This window comes from Taudactylus pleione, unplaced genomic scaffold (assembly GCF_031769625.1).
Source record: "Taudactylus pleione unplaced genomic scaffold, aTauple2 ptg000422l, whole genome shotgun sequence".
Classification (NCBI taxonomy): Eukaryota; Metazoa; Chordata; class Amphibia; order Anura; family Myobatrachidae; genus Taudactylus; species Taudactylus pleione.
Window position 1 is genome coordinate 1,658,810 of NW_028284824.1, and position 15,093 is coordinate 1,673,902.

A 15,093-nucleotide genomic window follows, 5' to 3' on the forward strand; every position below is an offset into this window, starting at 1 on the left:
TCCAGACTCCCAAGGTCAAGTTCAACGTTTCAGTCTAATGACTTTTATCAAGAAACATAAGAACAGTGATATATATATATATATATATATATATATATATATATATATATATATATATATATATATAAAATGCAGAACTGGCTAGGGCTGTCATCATGACGCTATGACAGAGAGACTGCACGCTATGTAATTTTTCCCAATTAGTATTTGCAGTAATATATATTTGCTTTGCATTGCTTTCAGGTAAATATACAAGATACGAAAGTTGAATTAGAAACATATAAACAGACACGCCAAGGACTGGATGAGATGTATAATGAAGCTTGGAAGCAACTAAAAGTAGAAAAACAAGCTCGACTGGTAAGTTCAAATGTTTGATTCCCTAAATATATTAGTCAATTTAATTTTTTTTTTTTAATCTAACTATTATGCAAGAACTGTCAGACTTTGCCATAGAATGTTTTCAGTTTTCATACCAGCCTGTCCAATCTCCATGCAGATTTGTATTTTATATATGAGAAATGCAAACCCATTGGTTTTATTAATGTCCTTGTTTTCTATACTGTAGTACGATTGATTTAGTAAAAAGGGACAGTTACTGCCATCTGTGCTTCATGCTGTCGGGTTTGCTTTCATTTAAGACAAAATTTGCTTTATAGTTATTAGCTAATGCCCATCATCTTGGAGAAGCCTACTGTTGCTATGGATATTCAAGCATGTAAGAACCACAAAGAAAGGGAAGCTTCATAGGACGCTCTATGCATTGCTCTTTTTCCTAGTCCCAGCAGTCCTGCCTTTTTTGTGCAACACTATGATGTCACATGTTCAGGGGTGACTGGGCCAGCACAGGGCGAAAAATCGCCCTGCTGTGGCACTGGATAGTTTTATTTTCTGTACTATAGGGACGCGTACCTTTTTTAAGTTTGGCCTTTGTGAAGTACCAGCTGCAATTCAAGGCCAGGGCTGACAGTCTGGAGAACACTACCTCCAAAAGCCGTTCTAGCTGTGCAAATTCAAAAACACCACTCTTGGATGCTGGAGAGAGCTCTGCACATGCACCTCATCATTTACAAGGCACTATCACCGACAGGATAGGCTAAAGGAACAGATTGTGACTGTCCATAGGCAAAGTCACACTTAGGGAAGCATCTGGAAACAATCCAAGCATAGTTCAGTTAGCCTCCTATTTGGGGAGACCTTTAATTTGGAGAAAATTAGACTTCGTGATGTTGAAATCCTCTGCAGAAATAGTGAACAAACTCCCAGAGCAGCAAAGGTCTAAAGGATAAATTCAAATACAGGGCGCGATGCCCGCTATCTGTGCCAGATTAAGTTCCACATTGGCCTGGAGCTGAAATTTATGACGGGCCTATTGTGTGATGCTGCAGGGGATGTGATCAGCGCCACAGAGAAGTTCTCCCTGGCGGGCAGGATGGGTGTGAAGGGGTACTATATCCAGTGGCGTCACAAGGGGTGTGCGGGCCGCACCTGGGTGTCACCGGCCGATGGGTGACCCCCAAGGTGAAGGCTCCCCCTCAGTGACAGGAGCCGGGTGCTGCTCTGTAGCATTAAGTGCTGCACTCTGCTTCTGTCACAGTGAGGGAGCCGGCACTGCCCGCACCTCCGGCACACCCCCACTGATAACCACGGCCGAGGTTTGGGCCGCGAGACCACGCCCCTTCCAGAGACCATGCCCCTTCATCGAGGCCACACCCCCTTCCCGGTGGTGTGCCACATGGCATCCCTCCCAGCACCTTGTGTCTCCGCGGGGAGGGTCGCCACTGACTCTATCATTACATTACCTCCTCATACCACATCACTATGCTACATCCCCATACTGCATCACTATGCTACCATCCCACGCTACATCTTTGCACCACCTCCCCACAGTACATCTGTGCAGTACCTCCCCACGTCTATGCGCAGTCTTACCTCCAGTCTCAGGAGACAGACTGGAGGCGCTGATGTGGACACCGGTTTGTCTGGGACTCCAGTAGACCACCAGGGCATAACCTATATTGGCGCAAGGGACAGCTAAGGCCAGGGACCCTGTGGTTGATGTCAGCATAGAGGAAAAGGTCCTCTCCTTGCAGCCCCCAGCTCAGGGTGCCATTCCACTGCAGTCTTGCCGCCCCTGATTGCTCCTCCTTCACCTTCCGTCCCCTTAGAGACTCACGGTAGCCATTTTGTGCAACAGCCTCAGGTCTCCAGGATCGCTTGGTCCGGTCTCCCTGTATACCTCTCCCAGGAGTCAGGTTATACAGCGCTATTTCCTACCAGCCACTGCGGTCTGTGTAGTTGAATTTAATGCCCACTGCAGTTAACTTGTAATTTCTGCATTGTATGTGACCTGTGCTAGCACTGCTGTCTGTTTATTTTTCTCAACTGTCAGCTTATACCTTTCCCTTTCTTTCATTATAACCCTGGAATACTGAGGTATAGGGGGTTCACTGTACCTTACATCTACTTGTATTTGTGAGGGCTGTCACATCACATACTGTATATCTGTGTTGCACACTATACTGTGCCTTATTGCACATATATCTGGGTTGATCACTGCACTGTGGGGGTCATTCAGACCCGCTCGCGAGAGCAGGACGCTCGCAAGTGGGTCGATGTTGCCCCACTGTGCATGCGCACGACGGAGGGAGCTCCGTCGTGCGCATGCGCGAGACCCGGATAGCGACGGGCTCTCCGTCGCTCCGGGTCTCGCACCAAAGGGGGCGTGCTGTCGATGTTGATTGACAGCACGCCCCCTTTGGTGGGCGTGTCGGGGGCGTGGCTGCCAGACGGAGGCGTTCCCATGGGAACGCCTACCGTCTGAAGCCGGCCCCACTGATATCACTAGTGATGTCAGTGGGAGTGATTTTGGCTCTGATAGAGCCAAAATCACTCCAGGGCTTTGCGGCAGGGAGACCCTACCGCAGGGTCTCCGTCGCAAGCCCGATGGTCGCGATGGTCTTGACCATCGCGACCATCATCATGGACGCTCGCATAAGCTGTGGGTGGTCACCCACAGCTATGCGAGCGTCCAGGAGGACGCTCCATTTTCATGGAGGAGGGCCATGATTCAGAGCGAGCGCTCTTGTCAGAGTGTTTGGCCCTGTGCCAGAACGTGTGCTATATTATCCTTGCAGCTATGTCTAGCAAAGGCAGCCTGCTGCTCCCGCTCTGGTTTCGTGTAAGTCCTGTTTAGCAGGTTTGGCTTCAGAGGATCTCACTCAAGATGGTCTGTGTGCATCGTGTTATACGGCACCTGGCCCATCAGCCCCTGCATCCTCTCCTCAGGACACCCCTGGACTTCCTTTTCACAGGTGTTGGCAAAAATTGCAGACCACCTAGTGGTCCCTGTGGTAGCTCCCTCTATGGGATGGCAACAGCAGGTACTCCCTGCAAATCCAGTGCCTCCTTTGCCTCCCCCCATGGGTAGATGTACTTTCTACCTCTACAGAGTCTGGCGCTACCTCTACAGCCTTTCAACAAATGTTGCAAAAGGAGAGACCATTGCCTAGTAAACCTACTAAGCGTGCTGTGTTATCTTCCCAGTTCACCCAGCTATCAGATTCTGAATTATCATCCGGGGAGGCAGAAGATGCAGACCTCTCTCACTCTGTCTCCCCCTCGAGAGGAGGAGCCCCCTTCTAAATTGAATTTACCTGCACTTGTGAGAGCTGTAAAATCTATTCTTCAAATAGAAGAAGTAGAGACCATTCCTAAGGTAAAAGCACGACTCTTAAGCGACAGAAGGTAGTTTTGCCAGAGTTTCCTCACTCTGATCAACTATCCAATGAGTGAAGCATGGAATATGCCAAATAAAAGGATTCAGCTGCCTATACACTTGATTTCGCTTTACCCTCTTCCAGCTACTGATTGCACTACATGGGAAGTTCCCCCTGCAGTGGATTTCCACGTGACACGCCTGGTTAAGAGCGCTACCTTACCTATCCATACAGCAACCTCTTTAAAGGAGAACACAGATAGAAGGATTGAAGCTTGCCTGAAGTCTATATACTCTCTTCCAAGAGCTATTACTCGTTCTGCTAGGGCTAAAGCCTGGGTGGCAAAAGCCATTGAGAGTTGGGCAGAAGCCCTAGAAGATACATTTCCCTCTGAAGCTTTGAGGGAGCATCTGTCCTACATCTCTCACATTAGGGATGCAGCCTCCTATTTTGGAGAAGCGGCTTTGGATAAGGTCTCTAGCCTCCAAGGCATCTTCTACGTCCGTGGTAGCCTGCCGTATCGTTTGGCTTCGCTCGGACTCTAAAAAGGCTTTGGAGTCTCTGCTTTACTTTAGGGAGATCCTGTTTGGCCCAGAATTGGACAAGATTGTGACTACCTTGGCAGCTTCCAAGACTGTGTTCCTATCCTCTGCATCTACTACGAAGCCTCGGATGTCATCCTTTTGGTCCTTTTGTCCCCAGGCGAAAACTAAAGGTCAGTCCTTTCCATGACAGTCTGCATTCACAAAGGCCTCGAAGCCTAATATCAAACAGGCCTGGGTTACTAGATGTCCACCTACCAAATCTGAGGACAAGCCTTCAGCCTGACTGGGTGGGCCTCTCCCTGGAGGCCGACTTCTTCAGTTCGCCAGGTTCTGGCATCAGACCACCACAGATGCCTGGGTACAATAAGTGGTCTCCCATAGATACACCCTCTCATTCATGAAGCGGCCCCCCCTGCAGTTCTTATTCACAGGACCTCTATCGGACCCAAGCAAAGCCCTGCTCCTCCAGAAGGCCATTCAGTCCTTGCTGCTCTCGGGGGTAATAATTCTGGTCCCCCCATCACAGCGAGGGACAGGTTATTATTCTACTCTTTTCTTGGTTCAGAAGCCCAATGGGTCTCATCAGCCTATCCTGCACATGAAGTCTCTGAACAAGTTTATCAGGGTGTCCTGGTTTTGTATGGAAACCCTACACTCTATTGTCCTGGCTACGGAGCCTTGGGACTTTATGTTGTCTCTGGACATTCAGGATGCTTACCTATATGTACCTATAGTGCCCTCTCATCAGCAGTATCTCCTACATGCAACATTATGCAGCAGTATGTCCTACAGCAACATTACCAATTTCAAGCACTGCCTTTTGGGATTTCTACAGCTCTTCGGGTCTTTACCAAGATCATGGCAGTTATGGTGGCCTATATTCATAGTCAGTGGATCAGACTGCTCCCATACTTGGACGATCTCTTGCTCTTAGCAAGCTCCCCAGAGATTCTTCACTGCCACCTACAAGCAAAGTCTTCCCTGACCCCTTCTCAGACAATCTTCCTGACAGCAGACAAAATCTCTGCACTACAGCAGGTTACTCCACAGTCAGTGTGTCAATTCACTCTGCAATGCAGACCTTGGGATCCCTGGTGTCCACCTTCGACATGGTAGAGTTCGCTCAGTTCCACTCCAGGCCCCTACAACACCTGATCCTCTCCAGGTGGAATGGGCTGCCCCATCTGCACAGATCCCAGACGATGGGCTTCTCTCCTGAGGTTCGCCTGTCCCTATCCTTGTGGCTGTAGATGTCCCACTTAAACAAGGGTCTCCCCTTTTGAATCCCGGACTGGGCACTCCTCACCACAGATGCAAGCCTCAGCGCGTGGGGCGCAGTGACTGGCCAGTACTCCTTCCAAGAACGCTGGACTCCAGCCAAGGCGATCTTACCAAGCAACGTCCTGGAACTCCAAGCCATCTACAAAGCCCTCACTCTGGTTCAGGTTATTCTTCAGGGCAGGCCAGTACAAGTACTGTCCGACAACACCAAGGCAGTGGCCTACCTCAATCGCCAAGGAGGCATTTGAAGTCGGTCAGCGATGGCTGAAGTGTCCCGCATTCTCACATGGGCCGAACGCCATTTCCCAGCCATCTCTGCAGTGTTCACCTCAGGGATTCTCAATTTGGAAGCAGATTACCTCAGCCGTCACAACGTGCATGCAGGGGAGTTGTCTCTACATCCAGAAGTCTTTCAGCTCCTGGTGGACAAATGGGGTCTACCGGACATGGACCTCATGGCTTCAGGACACAACCACAAGCTTCGAGTGTACGGGGCCAGGACAAGGACCCCTGACGCAGGCTTTGTGGATGCATTATCTGTGAGGTGGACCTTCCATTTGGCGTACATCTTTCCTCCAATCTCCTTCTTCTTCGGGTTCTTCGGAAGTTCAAGCAAGAAGGGGGCACGGTTCTGTTGGTAGCTCTGGCTTGGCCCAGACACCATTGCTACTCCGACTTTCATAGTGTCTCCATAGATGCTCCTCTCCAACTTCCTCTATGACCAGACCTGTTGTCTCAGGGTCCCTGTTTACATCCGGACCTGGCCCGTCTGTCTTTAATGGCTTGGCTATTGAGACATCCCCCTAAGGTCTAAAGGGTTTTCTAGCTCTGTGGTCCAGACCATGCTCGGAGCGCGTAAACCGGCCTCTGCCAGGATTTGTCACAGGATGTGGCATACATATTTCCAGTGGTGTGCTACTAGAAACTATAACCCTTAGGTTTCTAGAATCCTTGCCTTTCTTCAAGCTGGATTGGATCTCTGACTCCGCCTAGCCTCTCTGAAAGTGCACGTCTCTGCTCTGTCCATCTGGTTTCAGCGCAGACTTGCTTCTCTGCCAGATGTTCACACCTTCCTTCAGGGTGTTCTCCGTATACAACATCCCTTTGTCCCTCCTGTGGTTCCATGGAATTTGTCAGTGGTTCTCCATGCACTTCAGGAACCTCCATTTGAACCCCTGGATTCAGTAGACATCAAATGGCTCACTGCGAAGACTATTTTTCTTCTGGCTATAGCATCTGCCCGTAGGGTTTTGGATTTAGGGGCGCTCTCTTGTCGCTCACCATTTCTGATCTTTAATCAGGACAGCTTCCTTCCCAAGATTGTCTTTCGTTTATACCTTAATGAGGAAATTGTGGTTCCGGCCTTTCAGTCACCTAACCTCTTGGCAGGTGAGGCCTCTTTGGATGTGGTCCGTGCTCTGAAGATCTTCGTGGACCATACTAATTCCATCAGGAAATCAAACTCCCTCTTTGTCCTATATGGATTCCACAAGAAGGGATGGCCAGCTAACAAACAGGCTCTGGCCAGATGTCTTCATGACTATCTCTTAGGCTTACACGCAGACTAACCTTCCTGTGCCAGCTACTGTATCTGATCATTCTACTCACTCTGTGGGTCCCTCGTGAACAGTTGGCGTGGTGCCTCAGCTGAACAGCTATGCAAGGCAGCCACGTGGTCTTCTGTCCTAACCTTTCTTAGGTTTTGTGCCTTTGATACATTTGCCTCTCAGCATGCTTTCTTCGGGCATCGGGTTCTCCACTCAGTTCAGGAGACCTTGAACAACTGCTTTGGGACATCCCCATTGTCTCCCTTTGGAGCCCTATGGACCCTGAAGATGAAAAGAAGAGTTATGGTAAAACTTACCCTTGTTAACTCTTTCTCCGAAGTCCATAGGGTCCACAGGGAGACCCGCCATGATGCACCTGGCTTCTATGGGTTTCTTCTCTTGGTCACTTGTTTTCTTCTCTTTGTGAGTTTGATTCTTCAGTGTACCAGTCTTCCTTCTATCCTATCCTGCTCCTGCCTTGGGCTTGTTAACAAAACTGAATTGCTTTCAGGCTGTGGGCGGGATATAGGGGAAAAGACCGGAGCATCCTAGGATTGGAAAAAGATTTGTTGTTGGTGTCCGGTCCTCCAACCACCTACACCCCATTGTCTTCCTGTGGACCCTATGGACTTCAAAAGAAAGAGAGTTAACAAGGGTAAGTTTTAACATAACTCCTTTTTCCAGGGATAAAGACTTTTAGGAATTCAAAACAGCTGTTAGTAAATTTCTACAGAAACATGGAATAGTTTTTCCCCATGCAAACAGGCAACCTCGAAATGGATTAGAAAAATAATTATACAGCAGGGACGTGCAGTCAGGGGAGGCAGAGCCTCCCCTGTCATTAATGATTAAAATAATACAACACATTTTGTGTCATAAGTATCTGCTTTATATTATTCTAATCATTTTTACAGTGGAAATAGAGTCAAATTTGTTTTGGAGGCACCGAGAGCGGTGCTTCTTCCTGAGAATAGTAAAGGAGATGAAATGGGGGGTGATGCCAAGCTGCAGACAGTAAAAGCCCATTGTAAAAAGCAGGAGAAGTGCCTATACAAGTGCCTCATTGACAGGGACACATCAAAGCACACTCCTGTCAGTGAGGCAGATGTGATTGGGCATCAGATCCAGCACTGATAGTAACTGTATCCGGCTGTCAGTGCTGTACTCTGTAACTAGGAGACTGTCAGTGTTAAGGCCCCCATACATCAGCAATCTGAAAACCACAATTGAACAATTTGAAGATTTGTTGCCCGATCTTAGGATTTCCCAATCGAGCAATCTGCACCCATACACTACAGATCTTTTTCAGTGATTTGCAGATCGATTGCAAACACAGATCTGGCAATCTTGAAAGCCCATAATTTTGCTAGAAACTGTCTGCAAATCTGCTGATCATGTCCATACACTAGCAATCTACAGCCCCAATCGATCTGTGAAATACAACATGTTGGACAATCTGATTAAACAATTCCAATCACTTTTTGGTTGCAATCTGCGATCTGTGAAGCCCATACATTGCAGATTTTTATACACAATCGATTGCAAATTGCACGATTGCTCCAATCCATCTCTGATGTATGGGGGCCTATAGTCTGCAGAGCCCAGGCAGGCAGCATGTGAGTGTTTAGTTTAATTAATTCCAATACACTCACTATCACTACTCACTAAGTGGCTATTTTGTTGTCCAGGTCTTCCATTAACTTAATAGCGCCGCACCAGCTATTAGATAAACTGAAGCCCTGGACAATATATTTAAATATGTTTTAGTATTAGGTCTTAATTGGAATAAATGAGATTCTTTACATTAGTATAACCTCCTGTTGCAAAAATCAATAGATCCTGAGTTGTTCAGATGCAGGTAAATGTATTTCTAGTTATTGTGCTGTTGGCTTTGAGTATTCCTGTGCTGTAAATTCTGTTGAGATACAGGGGAATGTGTGTTATTATGCAGCCTGCCAATTGAATAGTGGATTTAAGGTACCTCTCTCAAGTCCATATACTATATATGTGTGTGTAAATCTGGCTCAGGTACTAGCCTTTGCCGCACCCGCCACTGACCTCACTGCACAACACTGTTATACAGGCATTATATAAAAGATGGCAGGGGCAGACTGCAACCCTTTTCCACCTTGCAAGGAACAAGGAGAGACTCCCCGTTAGGTAGGAAAAACACAGCATATGTCCCAGGGTCAAACACAGGATATTTATGGAGGGGGGGGGATGTATATATATTATTATTATTATCATTTATTTATATGGCGCCACAAATGTTCCGCAGCCAGTGGCGTAACTAGGGTATTAGGAGCCCAGGGCAAATTTGAAAAGGGAGCCCCCCCTCCGATGTGCGCGTGCGGAAGAAAATGGGCGTGGTCACTTAAAAATGGGGCGTGTCAACAAGACACACTCCTTTATTTTCACGCTGAACATTCCTATCCATATGCACCTTAACCCCAGTAGTACCCCTTATACAGTACCCCCAGTATGCAGTTGTTGTCCCTCTTATGCAGGCCCATAGTAGTGCCCCTTATACAGTATCCCCAGTAGTGGCCCCCCTTATACAGTCCCCAATTAGTTCCCCTTACTCAGTACCCCCAGTAGTGGTCCCCCCAAATGCAGTGCCCTATGTAGTGTTCCCCCTTATGCAGTGCCCCCAGTAGCAGTCCCCACAATGCAGTGCGCCCAGTAGCGGTATCCCCTTATGAGTGCCCTTTATATAGTGCCCCCAGTAGTAGTCCCCCCCCCCCCCCATGCAGTGCCCTTTATATAGTTCCCCCAGTAGTAGTCCCCTCCCATGCAGTTTTCCCAGTAGTGGTCCCCCTTATGCAGGCACCCAGTAGTGATCCCCCCTATCCAGTGCCCCCTGTAGTGGCCCTTCCTATTATTGCCCCGAGTAGTGGTCCCCCCAGTGCAGTGCCTCTAGTAGTAGGCCCCTTTTATAATGCCCCCAGTGGTAGTTCCCTCCCTCCCCCCCCCCCAAGTAGTAGTCCCAGGTAAAGGTTCCCACTCCCGATTAAGTGCCCCCAGTAGTAGCCCCCCCAGTAGAGGTCCTCCCAATAATGGTGCCCCCAGTAGTAGCCACCCCTCCCCCGTTGTGCCCCCACCCCCAGTAGAGGTCCACCCAGTAGTAGCCTGCCCCCAGTAGTGCAGACAGGTTAGAAAAAAAAAAAATATATAAAAATATACTTACCTGAATCCACGCTGCTGCTCTGGACCGTGACACCGCTCCCGCCGCCGCCCACCAGTCCTTCGGGGCTGGCGCGCTCAGCATTATGGGAGAGACGTCATGATGTCATGACGTCTGTCCCATTACACACTGCAGGAGCCGGACGGAAGCCCGGCTCTTGCAGTGGGTGCTGCAGCAGTCAATGAGAGTCTATCTGACTCTCATTGGCTGCTGTTTAACACACGCATCGCCGCCAGCGCTGGCGGCGATGCGTGTGTTATGCACAGCCTGAGCCCGCCTCCTAGCGCTATTGGCCAAGCGCTCAGGGGGAGGGAACGGGCTCAGCTGTGCAGCACAGGACCGGCGCTGGAAGCCTAGCGCCGGTCCTATGTAAATTGTGTAGCGCTGACCGCACTCACTGCGGTCGGCGCTACACTGGTGGCTAGGGCGGGTCCCACGGCGCCCAGGGCACGCACCCTGCCCGACCCCCCCCTAGTTACGCCACTGTCCGCAGCGCCTTACAAAGCACATAAACAAGTTGTAGACAAGTGACTTACAGAACAATACAATACAGGACCAGGACATGGATAATATATATTGCTACATTAGTAGCGGCCATAACACCCAGATAAGCAACAGAGCATAAGCAACCAAGTGTTAGGTGCCCTAGTGGTGAGTAAGAAGTAGATGAAACTAAAGTAGGGAGAACTACAAGAAGGTAGAGGGCCCTGCTCATATGAGCTTACATTCTAAAAGGGGACTGTGTATGTGTATATATATATATATATATATTACACACACACACAGTCAGTTGCATAAATATTGGGACATTGACAGAGCTTTCATATTTTGGCCTCTATTCACCACAAGATGTGCTTTAACTGCAGACTTTCAGATTTCATTTGAGGGTAATTACATACAAATCAGGTGAACGGTGTAGGAATTACAACGGTTTCTATATGTGCCTCCCACTTTTTAAGGGGCCAAAAGTAATGGGACAAACTAAACAATCCTAAATCTAACTTTCACTTTTTAATACTTTGTTGCAAATCCTTTGCAGGCAATTACAGCCTGAAGTCTGGAACGCATAGACATCACCAGACGCTGGGTTTCATCCCTGGTGATGCTCTGCCATGCCTCTACTGCAAATGTCTTCAGTTCCTGCTTGTTCTTGGGGCATTTTTCCTACAGTTTTGTCTTCATCAAGTGAAATGCATGCTCAATTGGATTCAGGTCAGGGGATTGACTTGACCATTGCATAACATTCCACTTTTTAGCCTTAAAAACTCTTTGGTTGCTTTTGCAGTATGCTTCGGGTCATTGTCCATCTGCACTGTGAAGCGCCGTCCAATGAGTTCTGAAGCATTTGACTGAATATGAGAATATAATATTGCCCGAAACACTTCAGAATTCATTCTGCTACTTTTGTTAGCAGTCACATCATCAATAAATACAAGGGAACTAGTTCCATTGGCAGACATACATGCCCACGCCATGACACTACCACCACCATGCTTCATTGATGAGGTGGTATGTTTTGGATCATGAGCAGTTCCTTTCCTTCTCCATACTCTCCTCTTCCCATCACTCTGGTACAAGTTGATCTTTGTCTCATCTGTCCATAGGATGTTGTTCCAGAACTGTAGTGGCTTTTTTAGATGATGTTTGGCAAACTCTAATCTGCTCTTCCTGTTTTTGTGGCTCACCAATGGTTTACATATTGTGGTGAACCCTCTATATTCACTCTTGTGAAGTCTTCTCTTGATTGTTGACTTTGACACATATACACCTACCTCCTGGAGAGTGTTCTTGATTTGGCCAACTGTTGTGAAGGGGTTTTTCTTCACCAGGGAAATAATTCTTCTGTCATCAACCACAGTTGTTTGCAGTGGTCTTCCGGGTCTTTTGGTGTTGCTGAGCTCTCCTGTGCATTCTTTCTTTTTAATAATGTTCCAAACAGTTGATGTTTTTGCTATCTCTCTGATGGGTTTGTTTTGATTTTTCAGCCTAATGATGGCTTGCTTCACTGATAGTGACAGCTCTTTGGATCTCATATTGAGAGTCGACAGCAACTGATTCCAAATGCAAATGTCACATCTAAAATCAACTCAAGACCTTTACCTGCTTTATTGATAATGAAATAACGAGGGAATAGCCCACAGCTGTCCATGAAATAGCTTTTGAGTTGATAGTCCCATTACTTTTGGCCCCTTAAAAAGTGGGAGGCACATATAGAAACCGTTGTAATTCCTACACCGTTCACCTGATTTGGATGTAATTACCCTCAAATTAAATCTGAAAGTCTGCAGTTAAAGCACATCTTGTGGTGAATAGAGGCCAAAATATGAAAGCTCTGTCAATGTCCCAATATTTATGCACCTGACTGTGTGTGTCTGTATATGTATGTGTGTGTAATAAATATATATATATATATATATATATATATATATATATATATATTGTGATAGGATCACTGGTAAAGTGGTCTGTGACAGGGACATTTATCCCAGATTCCTGTCTTATGTGTTTTAAATCCCCAGGAGAAAGTCTGCAGTGTAGCAGGCTTAGTCTCGGCTTTTTGAAAAGCCGGTTTGGGACCTGGGGGTTGTGGGTGAGAGGAGAGGGAGGGCTCCACCCACGGCCACTCCAGGTTTTGGTTCTCGCAGCCTGGTAACAGGCTTGTTAGTTTTCCACCTGAGAGTGGCCAATATAAGCCTAGTGTGTTTAGGGCTGAGTGTCTCACCTGGGAGAGCAGGCAGGGAGTTTGCTCAGAGACACTTGAAAAACCTATTTGTGAGTACTGTGCTGTGCTTTGTTGCTGGCGAGGGCATTAGGCCCTGCCAGGTTCTGGTAGTGAGGGAACTACCTGTGAAGTTAGTGCCCCGACAGGGCTAGGATTTATATTTATGTTTTCTTTATATTTCTGTCATTGTACAATAAAGACTGGCGCCGACCAGCTTGTACTTGCATCCAGACTGGTGTGCTGCTTCCCTGCTGCTGTGTGTGTGTGTAAGGAAGGAGTCCTCTACCCAGGAGAGGGACCCCCTAACCTAACTGTGTCACAATATATATATATATATATATATATATATATATTTTGTATACACATACATGCATATATTATACACACATTTATGATATACTTACACACATACATTACAAAAAACTTACCTTGCAGCAGATCTGATAGGGACAGGATCTAGCAGGCTGTCATGTTCTTAAGTGCCGCCCCCTCACGGCAAATTGCTGCGATTCGCGGGTCAATCGGGATGTTGGCCAAATGGCTCGACTCTAATTAAATCGTGTCATATTGGCTCCACCTCCTCCATATTGACCCGCAAATCACTGCAAAATTTCAGCGAGGGGGCAGAGCTTAAGAACAAGTTGTATACTCTCTAATCTGTCGGGGGGTTTCTGGGTACCTTGCTTACGTTATTGTGTCCTTAGGTGCTATGGCACTGTGAATACAATTCTACCAACTAAGTAACTCAGGTAATACTTGGAAACCAATGCAGAGTAGAACTCAAGACGGCAGTAATTGCTCCTGCACGGGATGCAGTTGGGATGCCGGCGGTCAAAAACCAGGTGCCGGAAACCCGACCTGCTGCTCGAATACCAGCTCCAGGATCTCGATATCACTTGAGATGCCGACACTGGAATACTGACAGCTGGCTTCCTGAATGTAAGTATAGTGGAGGAGGTTAGGTTTAGGCACCACAGAGGGGTTAGGGTTAGGCTCCAGAGGCAGTGGGGGGGAGGGAGGGAGGGTTAGGGTTAAGGGGGTGAAGGGGGGAGGGTTAGGATACTTACCGAGCCCCTGTTGGGACTCTGAGCGTCGGGATGCTGCTGTCAGTATACCCATACCATGTAGGGGGAGATGTACCAAGCCTTGTAAATTGTTGAGATGTTGCCCATAACAACCAATACGCTTTTACATATCATTTTATAGAGTACATTTTATGTACTTGATAAATGCTATCTCAAACTGATTGTTTGGTTTGGCCAACTTCTCCACATCTCCACTCTCCACCACTTTTTGATACATGTCCCCCGTAGTATTTGTAGGTATTTTCATATGAATACCAATGATTCCAGGGTATTTGTGTTTTTCTTTGTTTTTATTTTCAACTTCTAATTTACATAACTAAAAATAGCCAATAGTATTGAGCTATCATTTTATTTGATTAAAAATGTTTTTTTTCCTTTTGCTATGTAATTTGTGCCTCATCATTTTCTTTTTTTTTGGAAGTTTAGTTATGGAATTATCACAGCATGACCTGGTGATGGACAGGCACAAATAAATGCAGTGAATGTTGTTAGACTGCTCAGTATCCTATATTTGGACAGAACAGGCTATTTCTCAGTAAAGATCCAGTGAATACAGTGTTTTGCTGGCCATACACCTGTGCGACCAGCACCAGATCAGATTCACCTCACGACTCTCCGGGGCTCCCTCGAAGTGACGGCGGCATATTTGTTGTCTTTCTTTGCACACGATCTGTCGTACGATCGATCGTGTGCCTCACACACTCATCAGGGAAAAGTCATTGAAATGACATGAATGGACGCACGATGCATCGTATGCACAAAATACAAGATGTGATCTGCACACGATACGATGGAAAATATGGGCTGCACATCTGATCATACGATCCGTTTTAGGAGCTGCGGGAGCGCGCATCGGATCGTATCCTACTAAAAAAATACACGATGATCCATCGTGCAATTCGTCGAAAAACGTGCAGGTGTATGGCCAGCATTAGAGACTTTGAGATCCTCTGTTGCTCCGCCATTTACAGGAATGATATTCCACATTGTATTTGTACATTTCCACATCA

General features: G+C 47.2%; 1 protein-coding gene across 2 annotated transcripts in view; it reads left to right on the forward strand.

Moving 5' to 3' along the window:
• The window catches only part of RUFY1 (RUN and FYVE domain containing 1), a 96,840-nt gene that overhangs the window by 35,432 nt on the left and 46,315 nt on the right, over window positions 1–15,093 (forward strand). For both annotated transcript variants that reach the window (XM_088447188.1, XM_088447187.1), the window contains one exon: window positions 244–360. In XM_088447188.1, coding sequence (XP_088303314.1) covers window positions 244–360 — 117 coding nt within the window. The remainder of the gene's footprint in view (window positions 1–243; window positions 361–15,093) is intronic.